Source organism: Notolepis coatsorum (genome assembly GCF_963971535.1).
Source record: "Notolepis coatsorum genome assembly, chromosome: 18".
Lineage (NCBI taxonomy): Eukaryota > Metazoa > Chordata > Actinopteri > Aulopiformes > Paralepididae > Notolepis > Notolepis coatsorum.
The window spans coordinates 13,061,291-13,076,543 of NC_140182.1; the positions used below are offsets into that span (position 1 = coordinate 13,061,291).

Consider the following 15,253-nt stretch of genomic DNA (forward strand, 5'->3'; position numbering starts at 1 on the left):
AGCGTTGTGAACGCATAATCTCTGTTTTAAATTATGGCTATGTGTCTAATCTGCCCGTCGTTTATCAATGACTTGTTTGCAGTCAACATTGTCGAGACGGATTGTTTTTTAATCGGTTCATTTCCGTCTTATAGCATTTTGAAAAGCCCTCGTTTTTCAGGAAAATATATAGATTCCGTGATAAACGCCCTTTACTGGAATATTCTGGCATACACAAGAAACGTTGTAATTTTTCGGCCTATTTATGTATAGTTTTCAAATAAACACTAGATTATCGATAGTATATGTGTACTTATGCACGCTATAGAAGCGATCTGAAAAATATATTCTCATTTCCTGATCACCGTGCGCACACACACACACACACACACACACACACACACACACACACACACACACATGGGGCACACACTGATATATAGGTCAAAACAGATCCGATTACCCCAATACTGGTAAAATTAATTGCTTACCTCAGATATAAAAAAAAATTATTATCCAAAAAGATTATTCCAATTCCTGATCGCCATTCCAAATATCGATCGCATTTATTGATTCAGCGTTGGGTACTGTAAATATGTATTCCACGCGTTTTCCGGCTTGGCGATCAGCCGGAGAAGTAACATGAGGAGGCTGGACCCCCCCCCCAGTCTAAACCAATGGGGTGCAGTTACACAGGGAGAGACGATAGGGGGCGGTATTTTCCCAATTGAGCTCAGAGAGAGTCTGCAACACTAGCGTGAGGCTCGATTGATGAAATATGAATTCAAATCGCTAAAATAAAGAAAAATACGACAAACAAAAGGCTATATAGCGTTGCTGGCACTCAACTGGCGGCATGAACTAACGACAAAACGCGTCCGTGGCACTCAAAGTGTTAATGGAATACATTGTCTGGATTGTAGTTTCTCATTTTCAGTTACCACACATTAACAGTATTAACATTTCACAGAAAACAAATTCTCCCTCTTCTAATTTAAGAAGTACTTAAATCTTGCATGTTTACCGTATGGTATATATTTCTCTACAGATCCAGAATGACCAGTGTCAGGAACTGGACCAGACGGCTGATAAGAAGTGGCTGAAGCTCACTAACCAGGGCGCGTGGGCCACGCACACGGTATGTTGTTCCACTGAGGGCCACGCACACGGTATGTTGTTCCACTGAGGGCCACGCACACGGTATGTTGTCCCCCCTGAGGGCCACACACACGGTATGTTGTTCCCCTGAGGGCCACACACACGGTATGTTGTTCCCCTGAGGGCCACACACACGGTATGTTGTCCCCCCTGAGAGCCACGCACACGGTATGTTGTTCCACTGAGGGCCACGCACACGGTATGTTGTTCCCCTGAGGGCCACGCACACGGTATGTTGTTCCCCTGAGGGCCACACACACGGTATGTTGTCCCCCCTGAGAGCCACGCACACGGTATGTTGTTCCACTGAGGGCCACGCACACGGTATGTTGTTCCCCTGAGGGCCACACACACGGTATGTTGTTCCCCTGAGAGCCACGCACACGGTATGTTGTTCCCCTGAGGGCCACACACACGGTATGTTGTTCCCCTGAGGGCCACACACACGGTATGTTGTTCCCCTGAGGGCCACGCACACGGTATGTTGTCCCCCCTGAGAGCCACACACACGGTATGTTGTCCCCCCTGAGAGCCACACACACGGTATGTTGTTCCCCTGAGAGCCACGCACACGGTATGTTGTTCCCCTGAGAGCCACGCACACGGTATGTTGTTCCCCTGAGAGCCACGCACACGGTATGTTGTTCCACTGAGGGCCACACACACGGTATGTTGTCCCCCCTGAGAGCCACACACACGGTATGTTGTCCCCCCTGAGAGCCACGCACACGGTATGTTGTTCCCCTGAGGGCCACACACACGGTATGTTGTTCCCCTGAGAGCCACGCACACGGTATGTTGTTCCACTGAGGGCCACGCACACGGTATGTTGTTCCACTGAGGGCCACGCACACGGTATGTTGTTCCACTGAGGGCCACGCACACGGTATGTTGTTCCACTGAGGGCCACACACACGGTATGTTGTTCCCCTGAGGGCCACGCACACGGTATGTTGTTCCACTGAGGGCCACGCACACGGTATGTTGTTCCACTGAGGGCCACGCACACGGTATGTTGTTCCACTGAGGGCCACGCACACGGTATGTTGTTCCCCTGAGGGCCACGCACACGGTATGTTGTTCCACTGAGGGCCACGCACACGGTATGTTGTTCCCCTGAGAGCCACGCACACGGTATGTTGTTCCCCTGAGGGCCACGCACACGGTATGTTGTTCCACTGAGAGCCACGCACACGGTATGTTGTTCCCCTGAGGGCCACGCACACGGTATGTTGTTCCCCTGAGAGCCACGCACACGGTATGTTGTTCCCCTGAGGGCCACGCACACGGTATGTTGTTCCACTGAGAGCCACACACACGGTATGTTGTTCCCCTGAGGGCCACGCACACGGTATGTTGTTCCCCTGAGGGCCACGCACACGGTATGTTGTTCCCCTGAGGGCCACACACACGGTATGTTGTTCCCCTGAGGGCCACACACACGGTATGTTGTTCCCCTGAGAGCCACGCACACGGTATGTTGTTCCCCTGAGGGGGAGGTCTGGGGTATGATGTTCCCCTGAGGGGGGGGTCTGGGGTATGATGTTCCCCTGAGGGGGAGGTCTGGGGTATGTTGTTCCCCTGAGGGGGAGGTCTGGGGTATGTTGTTCCCCTGAGGGGGAGGTCTGGGGTATGTTGTTCCCCTGAGGGGGAGGTCTGGGGTATGGTGTTCCACTGAGGGGGAGGTCTGGGGTATTTTGTTCCACTGAGGGGGAGGCCTGGGGTATGTTGTTCCACTGAGGGGGAGGCCTGGGGTATGATGTTCCCCTGAGGGGGAGGTCTGGGGTATTTTGTTCCACTGAGGGGGAGGCCTGGGGTATGTTGTTCCACTGAGGGGGAGGTCTGGGGTATGTTGTTCCACTGAGGGGGAGGTCTGGGGTATGTTGTTCCACTGAGGGGGAGGCCTGGGGTATGATGTTCCACTGAGTGGGAGGTCTGGGGTATGATGTTCCACTGAGGGGGAGGTCTGGGGTATGTTGTTCCACTGAGGGGGAGAGTCTGGGGTATGTTGTTCCACTGAGGGGGAGGTCTGGGGTATTTTGTTCCACTGAGGGGGAGGCCTGGGGTATAATGTTCCACTGAGGGGGAGAATCTCTTTAGGGAGACCTGGGGTATGATGTTCCACTGAGGGGGAGAGTCTCTTTAGGGAGACCTGGGGTATTCTGTTCCACTGGGGGGGGGGGGGGGGGAGTCTCTTTAGGGAGACCTGGGATATTCTGTTCCACTGGGGGGGGGTCTCTTTAGGGAGACCTGGGGGCGCTGCCCTCATTTGCAGGAAACTTCTCCCATTTTCTGTCGGTAAATATGAAGAAGCTGGCAAGGGTGCTGGATTGTCTTCGGTATCTTTCCAGACCCACTGTGGTTACATTTTCCACTTGTGGCCACCTCCCAAATCAATAAAGGAACATCTTATCTTCCACTCCATTTGAGGGGCAATGGAACACAAGTGCTTATGGGACCTTTTACAGAGTTTTCATACTACTTTACTTTTAACTACCTTTTGGATGTATTTTCAAGTTCAAGTTTTGTTTTATTTGTCACATATAGGTACATGTACTGTACATTATAGTGAAATGCTTGGTTCTGTATGAGCCTTGTGAGATTGGTCTTTATTCTTTTACTGTAAGAAGCACAAACACTATATAAAATATATACAATATACAAAACTAAATGTACAAACAAAGAAATTAGGTAGAAGAGGTAGTGCAAATATTTTGGTACCAGGTACCATCCGCAAATTTTGGCAATGGAAAACCGAAAAGGCCGGGTAGAGTAGGTACCATGCAGTGGAAAGCCTGTAATTCTGTGTATCCCACAGTCCAGTTGTTGGGCGCCCTCTTGTGTCAAATGCAGGGATAACACGGTTGGGCTAAAACCCCGTTCAGGCTGGGTGTGATTGATCATCTTTGAAACCCAAAGAGGTAATATGCTAGACTCTTAGCTCTCATTATTTACATTCAAGATGGATCTAGCTCAGAAATTATAGACTTGTATAGAAACTTATATAGATCTATAGTTTCAGTGGAATTCTGTTGCTAATACAACATAGACTGCAGTTGATTTCCTGTTGCTAATATCCACAACTGACAGGAAATCAAATGTAATCCATTTAAATTGTATGTTGTGATGAAACCGTCTTTAGCAACACATCCCCCAGAACTGACCTGCTCTATGGTCCAGTAGTTCACCCCCAGAACTGACCCAACTAGTCTATATATGTGGGATCTAACTAGTCTATTTCTACATGCAGGCTGTAACTAGTATATTTCTACATGTAGGTTCCAACTAGAATATTTCTACATGTGTGATCTAACTAGTCTATTTCTACCTGTAGGCTTTTCCTGAATTTCCCCAAGGGGATCAATAAAGGAATATCTTATCTTAACTAGTCTATTTCTACATGCAGGCTCTAACTAGTTTAGTAATATAGTATTAACAGTATTGATGTACAGTGTAAACGGAGGCATGAGATACAAACATGTGGCACATGTCCAGTAGTTCAAAGTACCCGCAGTTTCCTGAGTTCTTCCTGTCCAGTTTCTCAGTGGAATGTGCATCCTCTATATATTTTCACATTATAGTGACTGGAGGGTGAGTTATATTTTAACTCTTATATTTTAAGTCTTTGTTTAACTCCTCTTGTATGTGGCCTGTGGCAGGGTGTTTAACTCCTCTTGTATGTGGCCTGTGGCAGGGTGTTTAACTCCTCTTGTATGTGGCCTGTGGCAGGGTGTTTAACTCCTCTTGTATGTAGGCTTGGGCGGTATGACTTTTTTCATACCGTTATACCCTGATTGCCTAATACCCCGGTGCACGGTATTATGACGGTATGACTTTCATTCATCAGCGGGGGGGGGGGGGGGGGGGGGGCAGGGGTAAACAAGTAAACAAATCATCGTCAGCTCTCAGAATGGTAGTCCCGCACCGGTAGAAGCCTGCACCGTTTTAGCGTTAGCATCTAGCCATGGCAGACTATTTGATTCCTTAAGGGCTAGAAATTGCCTGGGTTTTGGTATGCTCCCGTTGTTTTGCTACTTCTATGTGCAGTGAAAACTACTCTAATGCTTTATAACCTAGTCATTGATTTAGTTCAGGGTAATCTAAGATTAGCCGTAGAGCTAACGCTAGTTAACGTGAGCTAACGCTAGTTATTCAAGCTCAGTAGCTCTCAGAGAGATAAACAGCTGACAGCGGATAGTACAGGACTGTACAAATACAATAAAAAGGCGGGTGGGGGCTGTTGTGTAAACCTTGTACTCTTTAGTTCACATATAATAAGAGACGGATTATTTGCTTGCTCCACCAGTGCACCACTCGACAACAACACACACCAACTCTCGTCACAACGCTTTACGGTATTTTCACAGCACTGTCGCAACATTACCGTAAAACGTGAACACCGTTGTGACCCACTCGCTCCACTAGAGCGGTCTCGCCCTCTGCTGGCGCGTGTGTGCACTACACTCAAAACTCTGTTTCACTGTTATAGAAACTGAAGCGCATCTGTGATTTTGACGGTGACGGACGGTATTGATTTTCAATACAGTCGGTATCTCTAAATACCCCGGTATACCTTAATACCGTCATACCGCCCAAGCCTACTTGTATGTGGCCTGTGGCAGGGTGTTTAACTCCTCTTGTACTGTATGTGGCCTGTGGCAGGGTGTTTAACTCCTCTTGTATGTGGCCTGTGGCAGGGTGTTTAACTCCTCTTGTACTGTATGTGGCCTGTGGCAGGGTGTTTAACTCCTCTTGTATGTGGCCTGTGGCAGGGTGTTTAACTCCTCTTGTATGTGGCCTGTGGCAGGGTGTTTAACTCCTCTTGTATGTGGCCTGTGGCAGGGTGTTTAACTCCTCTTGTATGTGGCCTGTGGCAGGGTGTCTTTGTTTAACCCCTTGAGCCCTAGCTATATTTTCTGAAAATCCGCCTAAAAATACATACCTAAGAAATTTGAAGATTGCTCCACTTCTACAAGGTCCATTTGCATGTTCTTGGTATCTAGGGACATCTATGGATCTCATGGAATGTATTCCCAGTGTATATATAAATATAAATATTGTGTGTTACTAGGCTTGACTTGAGTAAATTGTAATGAACCAAAGGAGAATATCAATTATATATTTTTAAAATGTTTTAAAATGTTTCACTTTGACGGTGAATAACACCATGCTACAAATTACCAGACATGAAAAACTGCCACTGAGTTTGTTCAGCACCTTCTTGAGGTAACGTGTACATAAAATCGAAGCAAATTAATAAAGGGAAGATGATGCAACGGAAGGTTTTGTAGATACAGTACTGAATTATGCCATCCGGACACATGCAATTTGAAATATTATTATAGAATATGGAATATCAGAGGGCGGCTGGGTGGCGCAGCGGACTAAGCGCTTGTCACCAACGTGAGAGACACTGGTATCGAATCCGGCTGTCAGCGTTGCCTCCGGCTTGGCCGGCCGTCATACTGGCTCAATTGGCAGAGTCAGCGGGAGGGAAGCCGGTGGGGTGGTATTCTGGTCGTTGTAAACAGCGACTCCTACAGGTCGGTCAGTGCGCCTGCACAGCGAGGGAGGGAGATGGCGAGGGTAGTGTGACCTCCCACACGTTACACCTCGCCAATGAGAGTCCGCGCTGGCAGGTGAAAAGATGCTGCTGGCTGTCTCCTATGTCTCGGAGGAAGCATCTGATAGACTTCAGGGCTCCCTAGACCGACCAGTGGGGGGCACATGCGAGCAACGGCCAGGAAGGGGAGCGGGGAATTGACATAACGACTAAATTGGGATGGGGAGAAAAACACAGAAAAACAGGAGGAGAAAAAGTGGATAAAAAAAAAGAATATGGAATATCGGGTCTATAAATTACCTTTATTATAGCCAAGTCGCACATCTATGGATCGGGCCAAATCTCCTCTTTCCAATGGCAGAGTTCAATCTGGATTTAGTATCGCCAGGCGTGCAGCAAAGACCATGAATGAAATATACTGTAAGTACAGTTACTTTTTTATTATGTAGATTGCTCTGCCATTTTTCATCAGATTGCAACACCGTTTTTTGCCAGACGTTCACAGGAACGTCGAGAAACTAACTGTGTTCTAATTTATGCCAATAATGTTCAGGTTTGTGGTAGATAATCCCGAAAAATTACATGAATAACTAAATTAATCCACAAGTCATTTGATTGACAGGAGCTGGCTTGAGCTGGGTAGTGTCGTTTTTCGAAATTTCAACGGCCATCGAAAGCTCTGGGTCTCCTCTCCTCATATGACTACAAACAAAATGGTGGCGCGCATTTCCGAGCATCGATATTTGCTAGTTTCCGAATACATTTCCAAAACTCATATTTCACTAATAACACTTTAACCTATTATTATAACTATTGGTAAACAAATGTATTGCTGAAAATATACACTGACTGCTGTTTTGACAGGGTTAGGGTCTTTACTCTTGGCTAGTGGCTACATTTGAGAAGAAAAAAAATGCAACATTAATTCATACAGTCTGTAGAGATGGATTTATGGCGTGATGTCATTTGCAGTCCGCCGACGGACTGGGTTTAAACCTGTTAAGCCCTAGCCCTATTTTCAGAAAATCCGCCTAAAAATACATACCTGTGGCCTGCTTGCACATCCAACACGGCTCCCATACCTCCCTTGAATGGCTGTTGGAGTACGACTCCACACCAACAACACAGAACCACTCCTCCTCCTGTCTCTTTCTCTTCTGTCACTTTGTTGATGTTGTAAAGTAGTTTCTTCTTCTTTTGCATGCTGGCTGCCTTTTCCTGCTCTATTCTCTCCTTCACTGGGGTGTGTGAGGATGCAGCTTCGATACGGCTTCTCTGAAGTCACTCCTCTCTGTCCAGAGCTAGTGTGCGACTCTGGGGGAGGAGTGGTGGGGTAACGGTAATCTCACCATGCATGCTCATGCCAACATAGGGGTTGATATCTCACCATGCATGCTCATGCCAACATAGGGGTTGATTGTCACATCAAGGCTAACAACCATCTAACAACAATCTAAACTATAGCTTTCCTTTCACATTTCTTAATGGCATTGGTGACAATTGTTTTGTTATAAACCCAATAATAATAATAATAAATTGAATTTGTATTGCACTTTTTGTTCGCTGCGATCCCAAAGTGCTACAGGGTTAAAACATAGTCAAAAAAATTAAATGAAATAGTTATTTGTAAAACAAATAAAATACAGAATAAAAATAGGATACAAATAGAGCATAGTTAAAAACATAGTATAAACAGAAAATTAAAAACAACAGCACAAGAAAAGAAAAAAGAAAAAGCTAACAGTCTAAGGCCTTTTTAAACAGATGGGTTTTCAGGCCTGCTTTAAAAGAGTCCAGGCTCGGTGGTGCCCTCAGCTGAATGGGGAGGCTGTTCCACAGGTGTGGTGCAGCCGTGCAGAATGCTCGGTCACCCATGGTGCAGAGCCGGGTATTGGGGACCCGAAGGAGCAGGCTACCTGCAGATCTGAGGGTACGGGTGGAGGATACCATTACCCATTGTGTAAAAGCCTAGAAGAAAAACACTGAGGAGCTGAATATTTACAATTTGACATGAAAAAAAGTCCTCTCACCTCAAGTTCAGGCGTCTTACTCCAGAGAAGAATATATAGATGACCTCTGATCCCAATTCCTAATAATTTATTTCAGTACCAACATTTGGGGACAGCGCCCTCTTGTGGAGAGATATAATCAGTGCGATCTGAAAGCTGTGTTGCGTACCTTTTAGCAGTAAACGGACCTCTCTGTTCATCCACAGCTTCTGATTGGGGGAATGTAGTGATCCTGAGGGTGGTGACACTGTCGATGTTGGAGTCCAAAATGGATTAGTTATAATGTATTATATGTCTCGATCATCTTTGTCCATGACCTCACACTGATTGTCTAAGTCTATACTGCTCAGTAAAAGTGATGGTCTAAGTCCATACTGCTCAGTAAAAGTGATGGTCTAAGTCCATACTGCTCAGTAAAAGTGATGGTCTAAGTCCATACTGCTCAGTAAAAGTGATGGTCTAAGTCCATACTGCTCAGTAAAAGTGATGGTCTAAGTCCATACTGCTCAGTAAAAGTGATGGTCTAAGTCCATACTGCTCAGTAAAAGTGATGGTCTAAGTCCATACTGCTCAGTAAAAGTGATGGTCTAAGTCCATACTGCTCAGTAAAAGTGATGGTCTAAGTCCATACTGCTCAGTAAAAGTGATGGATGATATTGGTATCGGGCCAATCTCTCTCTCTCTCCAGTGAAAAAGTACATCATTACTAATCTCTGAAACCTTGTGTTCCAGGTCAACCTGAAGTCTGGCACTAACATCCTGTACTGGAGGACGGGGGGCGTCTTACTGGGAACCACAGTGGTGAAGCCGGTTCTACTGAGGAACATACAGATAGAAGGTCAGGACCGCTCTCCTCTCTTCTCCTCTCCTCCTCTCCCCTCTCCTATTTTTTCCTCTCCTCCTCTCCTCTCTTTTCCTCTCCTCTCCTCACCTCTCCTATATTTTCCTCCTCTTTTCCTCTCCTCTCCCATCCTCTCTCTTTTCCTCTCCTTTTCCTCCTCTTCTCTCCTCCCCTCTCTTTTCCTCTCCTCTCCTCTTCTCTTCTCTTCTCTACTCCTCTCCCCTCTCCTCTCCTCTCCTGTCTCCTCATTTCCTCTCCTCTCCTCTATTTTCCTCTCCTCTCCTCTCCTCTCCTCTCCTCTATTTTCCTTGTGTGTATCAAACACAAATCTACAGTATCCGAAGAACAAGTGTCTTGTCTCCTCCCTCCGGTCTCCCAGGCGTGGCCTACACATCAGAGTGTTTCCCCTGTAAGCCAGGGTCCTTCAGTCGTGTCCCGGGCTCCTCCTCGTGTGAGGCCTGTCCCAGAGACACCTTCTCCGGCCACGGAGCCAGCTCCTGCACCCCCTGTGACGGCTCCACCCAGTATGCACGTAGGTACACACACACACGCATGCGCATGCACGCGCGTGCGCACACACGCGCACACATACACTAAAGCAAGAACACATATGTACAGATTGCCTTGCCGTATTCTATATCAGGATTATCAGTGCAGCATTATCAGTGCAGACAATACAGACACACACACACACACACACACGCACACACACGCACACGCACAGCACAGAGGATAGTAGTAGAACATTAGTGTTTGTGGTCTGTACTTCCTGTCCCACTGGAGATAGTTCCTCTAGTTTAAATTGCCTACAAGATAAACAGATTTGAGCATAATGCTACAATCCTTTGTGTGTGTTTGTGATAATATAGATCCTGTTTACAGCAGGTCATGAACTCTAAGACAGAGAGCTAGAATACCATAGTAGTAGAACTGGAAACACTACCATACCGTCATGGTGACCGGTACATGTGATAAAGCAGGTCATGAACTCTAAGGGTTAGGGGTCATGAACTCTTAAGGGTTAGGGTTAGGGGTCATGCACTCTAAGGGTTGGGGTTAAAGGCCATCCTTGGCCTGCTGAGTCGATTCCTCTCTGAAATGAGTTTTTCAAGTTTTCTTTATTAGTTGTCATACAAAAATACAGAATACTTGTATATGAAATGCTTCTTTCTGTTTTGCTTCTGAGAGTGTGCTAGATAAAAATAAAAATGTTCACACTTTGTTTATGTACTTTTGACTTTCTATTTTATACTTTATACTAGTACTAATGTCAAGGTCTTCAATGGTGGAATAGAGGGTCCAACGAATCCCTCTTGCCTTGTCTTCTGTGGTTCTCCTCATAACCCAGTCTATTGCAAGGTTGAAAAGTAGGGCTGCAACTAACGATTATTTTGGTAGTCGACTAATCTGTCGATTATTTTTTCGATTAGTCGACTAATCTAACGATTATTTCTGTCACACCCTCCATCTCTGCTTCCTGTGGGCGCGGCTCCTTTTCCGGGCTCTTAGCAGACTTCTTAGCTTAACATAACAGACCGACAGTAAGTTTGGGGGAACTAATGGGATAACTGGGGTTGCAACAAAAGTGCAACTAAGGGCTAAAAACACAATGAAATAATAATAATAATAATAATAATAATAATAATAATAATAATAATAATAATAATAATAATAATAATAATAATAATAATAATAATAATTAATAATAATAATAATAATAATAATAATAATAATAATAATAATAATAATAATAATAATAATAATAATAATAATAATAAATAATATATCCTTCTTAGCAGACTTCTTAGCTTAACATCCCAGGGAACTAATGGGATAACTGGGGATGTTGTTTGCTCCTGACAAGAGTCTCAAAGTCTGGGGTGATGGTAGACAAAGCAACTCTGAGGTCATGCTCAATATCCAATCTGTTCCTCTGCTTTGTCTTCAGCTGGACCAGAGCTGAGAAGCCACTTTCACAAAGATAGGTAGTGCAAAAAAAAAAAGTATAAAAAAGAATGTATTATATATTTTTTTACGACGCATCGACGCAAAAAATCTGCGTCGACGAGTTTTTATGATCGACGTCGTCGATTATGTCGCCTAATCGTTGCAGCCCTATTGAAAAGTAATGCCGACATCACACATCCTTGGCGGACTCCGGATCCTACTTCAAAACTGGTGGTGCTTGTTCCCACAGTGCAAGAAAAGCCGTTGTAGAACAGTTTGATGACATTAACTATTTGGGAGGGGATTCCATAGCTTCTCGTGATCTTCCACGGCGGGTGGTGCTGTCAAAAGCCTTCTGGAAGTCGATGACGTTTATGTAAAGCTGTCGTTGCCATTCACTGCACTGCTCAATGATGTTCCTGAGAGTGAAGATCTGGTCGACGCATCCCTTACCTTTCCTAAAACCGGCTTCGTTCATCGCGGAGTACTTTGTCAACTGCTGATGTAATACGGTGTATAATGATTTTACAGAATATTTAGCTGGGAACAGAAAGAAGTGTGATGCCCCTCCAGTTGTTACAATCGGATAGTGTGCCTTTCTTTGGAACCTTAATGATCACTCCTTTTAATAATAATAATAATAATAATAATAATAATAATAATGTGTTATGATTATTATACCGTCATTGCTGTTGATGTTTTATGTCTTTATGTCCGTTTCACTGCTCCCAGATGAGGGTTCCGGTGTTTGTCAGAACAGACCACCGTGTTCCAAGAAGGACTATTTCCAGATCCACACGGCATGTGACAGTGAGGCCAAGGTGAGAGAAGAGCTAAACCACTGTCCTGTTCACAGAGCTAAACCACTGTCATGTTCACAGAGCTAAACCACTGTCCTGTTCACAGAGCTAAACCATTCAGTCATGTTCACAGAGCTAAACCACTGTCCTGTTCACAGAGCTAAACCACTGTCCTGTTCACAGAGCTAAACCACTGTCCTGTTCACAGAGCTAAACCACTGTCCTGTTCACAGAGCTAAACCACTGTCATGTTCACAGAGCTAAACCATTCAGTCATGTTCACAGAGCTAAACCACTGTCATGTTCACAGAGCTAAACCATTCAGTCATGTTCACAGAGCTAAACCACTGTCATGTTCACAGAGCTAAACCATTCAGTCATGTTCACAGAGCTAAATCACTCAAGACACTGGTTTCCTGTAACCCGGTTGTGTAATTAATTACAGACACAGGTCATTTATAAGTGGATTGAGCCTAAGATTTGTCTGGAGAGTGTGGCTGGAGCCGAGACACTGCCCCCTGGTGGGAAACCAGAGCCATGTCCCCCCTGCAACCCTGGTTTCTATAACGACAACACACCCACCTGTGCACCCTGCCCACCTGGGACCTACTCAGACGGGACAAAAGGTATGTTATTCTATTCTATTCTATTCTATTCTATTCTATTCTATTATGTTCTATTACCCATCTGTCTTCTTTGTCTCTCCAATTCCCATTCCCTCTCATTTTTATTTTTTTTTATTGATCTTTTTCCCCCTCCATTTTTCCTCCGATTTTCTCCCATCCCAATGTTAGTCGTTATGCCAATTCCCAATCCCCTTCCTGGTCGCTGCGCACTTACCCCCCACAGTCGGTCTGGGAGAGTGGAGGCTATCACGTGCTTCCTCCGACACACGTCCTGCCAATCAACCGCTTCTTTTCACCTGGCAGCGCGGATTCTCATTGAGAGGGCGTAGCGTGTGGAAGGATCACACTATCCCACTCAGGTCCTATCCGCGCTTAGCAGGCGCCCCGACCGAACTGTAGGAGTCGCTGTTTACAACGACCCGGACCCACCCCGCCAGCTTCTCCCACCCTCTAATACAGCCAATTGTATTAGTGTGAACGGCCAGCCAAGCTGGTGACAACCCCGGAGCTGTGAGCTGGATTCGAACAGGCGAATCTAGCCGCTCCGGGGTTTGGTGACGAACGCAATCTCTGTTACGCCACCTGACCGCCCTATTCCCTCTCATTCTAATCAGCCTAATCTGTATGCTTGGTGTCCTGAGCATCCGATGGTCTCTCTCTCTCTCTCTCTCTCTCTCTCTCTCTCTCTCTCTCTCTCCTCTCTGTCTTTCTCTGTCACTGTCTGTGTCTGTCTGTCTCTCTCTCCCTCCCTCTCTGTCTCTCTCAGGGTTAGGGTTAGTTAATCTCTCTCTCTCACCCTCTGTCTCTCTCTCTGTCTCTCTCTGTTTCTTTGTCGGTCTCTGTCTCTCTCTGTCTCCCTCCCACTCTCACTCTCACTCTCTCTCTCTCCCTCTCTCTCCCTCTCTCAGCATGTGTGCAGTGTCCTGCTGGCACAGAGCCCACCCTTGGTTATGAGTATAAGTGGTGGAATGTCCTTCCTCCCAACATGAAGACTTCCTGTTTCAACGTGGGCAACTCCAAGTGTGACAGCATGAATGGTGGGTTCTATTTTTTATTTTTATTTTTTTTTAAATCTTTTTAAAAGTTTTTCTTTATTTAACTGTTTTAAACTTGGGAGTCAATTGAGGGGGGCCCTCATTTTCAATTATGCTGAGTTTACATGATGGCATCAACTAATCCAAACACGAATGTAAAAAAGAAGAAAAAAAACAGAATAAACAGGTTGGTGTAGTGGTTAACACTGTCGCCCCACAGCAAGTGTGTGTGTGACCCAATGCAAGTGTGTGTTCCTGTGTGTCGCCATCTTACATGTGTGTGTTGCTGCATGACAAATAAAGACTTCTTCTTCTTAAAAAAGTAGCAGCATTGTGCAATTGAACAGAATAGAGCAAAACAACTACAGGTCGACACAGTGGACAGCCATTGATTCAAAATATCCAAGAGAGACAAGGGAGCTACATTTTGTTTTTACGATTATAAAAACAGGTTCAGTAGAAAGCTATCCGGCTGGAAGGTAGCCAAATGAATGGAAGCGGATAGGGACCACTCTGGGAAAGGTTTTTGGCCAACAGCTAGTGGTCCGTATCCACTTCCATTCATTTGTGCTAAGCTAGGCTAGCTTGTAGCCGTATAGCTTTCTATTGAACGCACAGAGAGGAAATTAGTATTTATCTTCTTGTCTGAATCTGGAGAAGATGGTATGCACATTTCCCATAATGTTGGCGTGGTCCTTTTAATTGGTAATTTTGTTTGTTTATTCAATTTGTGCACCAGCTCAATATGCTGTTGTAAATGCACTTCTGTTCATTCTCTGGTGTCTCAATGAACACAATGAGGGCTGTTTTAAAAGGTGGTTAAGGAGGCATCATTTATGGATTATTGACTTATTATAGATTTATTTTCTATATATTAGGATTACATTTATTATTCACCCACAACTGGTCCTGGACTATTGGAGAATGAAGTCACACACACACACACACACACACACACACACACACACACACACACACACACACACACACACACACACACACACACACAGTCACACAGTCACACACACAACAGAGTAGGTAGTAGTAGAGTAGGTATGTAGGTATATGTCTCTCAGGTTACTGGTATACCTCAGCCAGGGTAACAGTACTGTATATTTGCACATCGTATATGTCACAAATGTAACCGTACTAAATACCTGTATGTCCCTATGCCATAAATGTCATGTATGTTGTGTATGTCATAAATGTCACTATGAATTGAAAATGGGGGACCCTGATGTAAACGAGACAAAAGTCTTTCTCTGGTCTGCATCCCCTTAACAATTGTGTGTATTG

General features: G+C 45.2%; 2 protein-coding genes across 2 annotated transcripts in view; one reads left to right on the forward strand and one right to left on the reverse strand.

Moving 5' to 3' along the window:
* LOC311245231 (uncharacterized protein) overlaps positions 1-15,253 on the reverse strand; it is a 459,760-nt gene that overhangs the window by 297,261 nt on the left and 147,246 nt on the right. The window lies entirely within an intron of this gene.
* LOC311245472 (endosome/lysosome-associated apoptosis and autophagy regulator family member 2-like) overlaps positions 1-15,253 on the forward strand; it is a 51,951-nt gene that overhangs the window by 17,427 nt on the left and 19,271 nt on the right. Inside the window, exons 5-10 of the mRNA XM_084335315.1 lie at positions 1,028-1,117; positions 9,442-9,547; positions 9,930-10,082; positions 12,230-12,318; positions 12,743-12,923; positions 13,832-13,960. Coding sequence (XP_084191441.1) covers positions 1,028-1,117; positions 9,442-9,547; positions 9,930-10,082; positions 12,230-12,318; positions 12,743-12,923; positions 13,832-13,960 — 748 coding nt within the window. The remainder of the gene's footprint in view (positions 1-1,027; positions 1,118-9,441; positions 9,548-9,929; positions 10,083-12,229; positions 12,319-12,742; positions 12,924-13,831; positions 13,961-15,253) is intronic.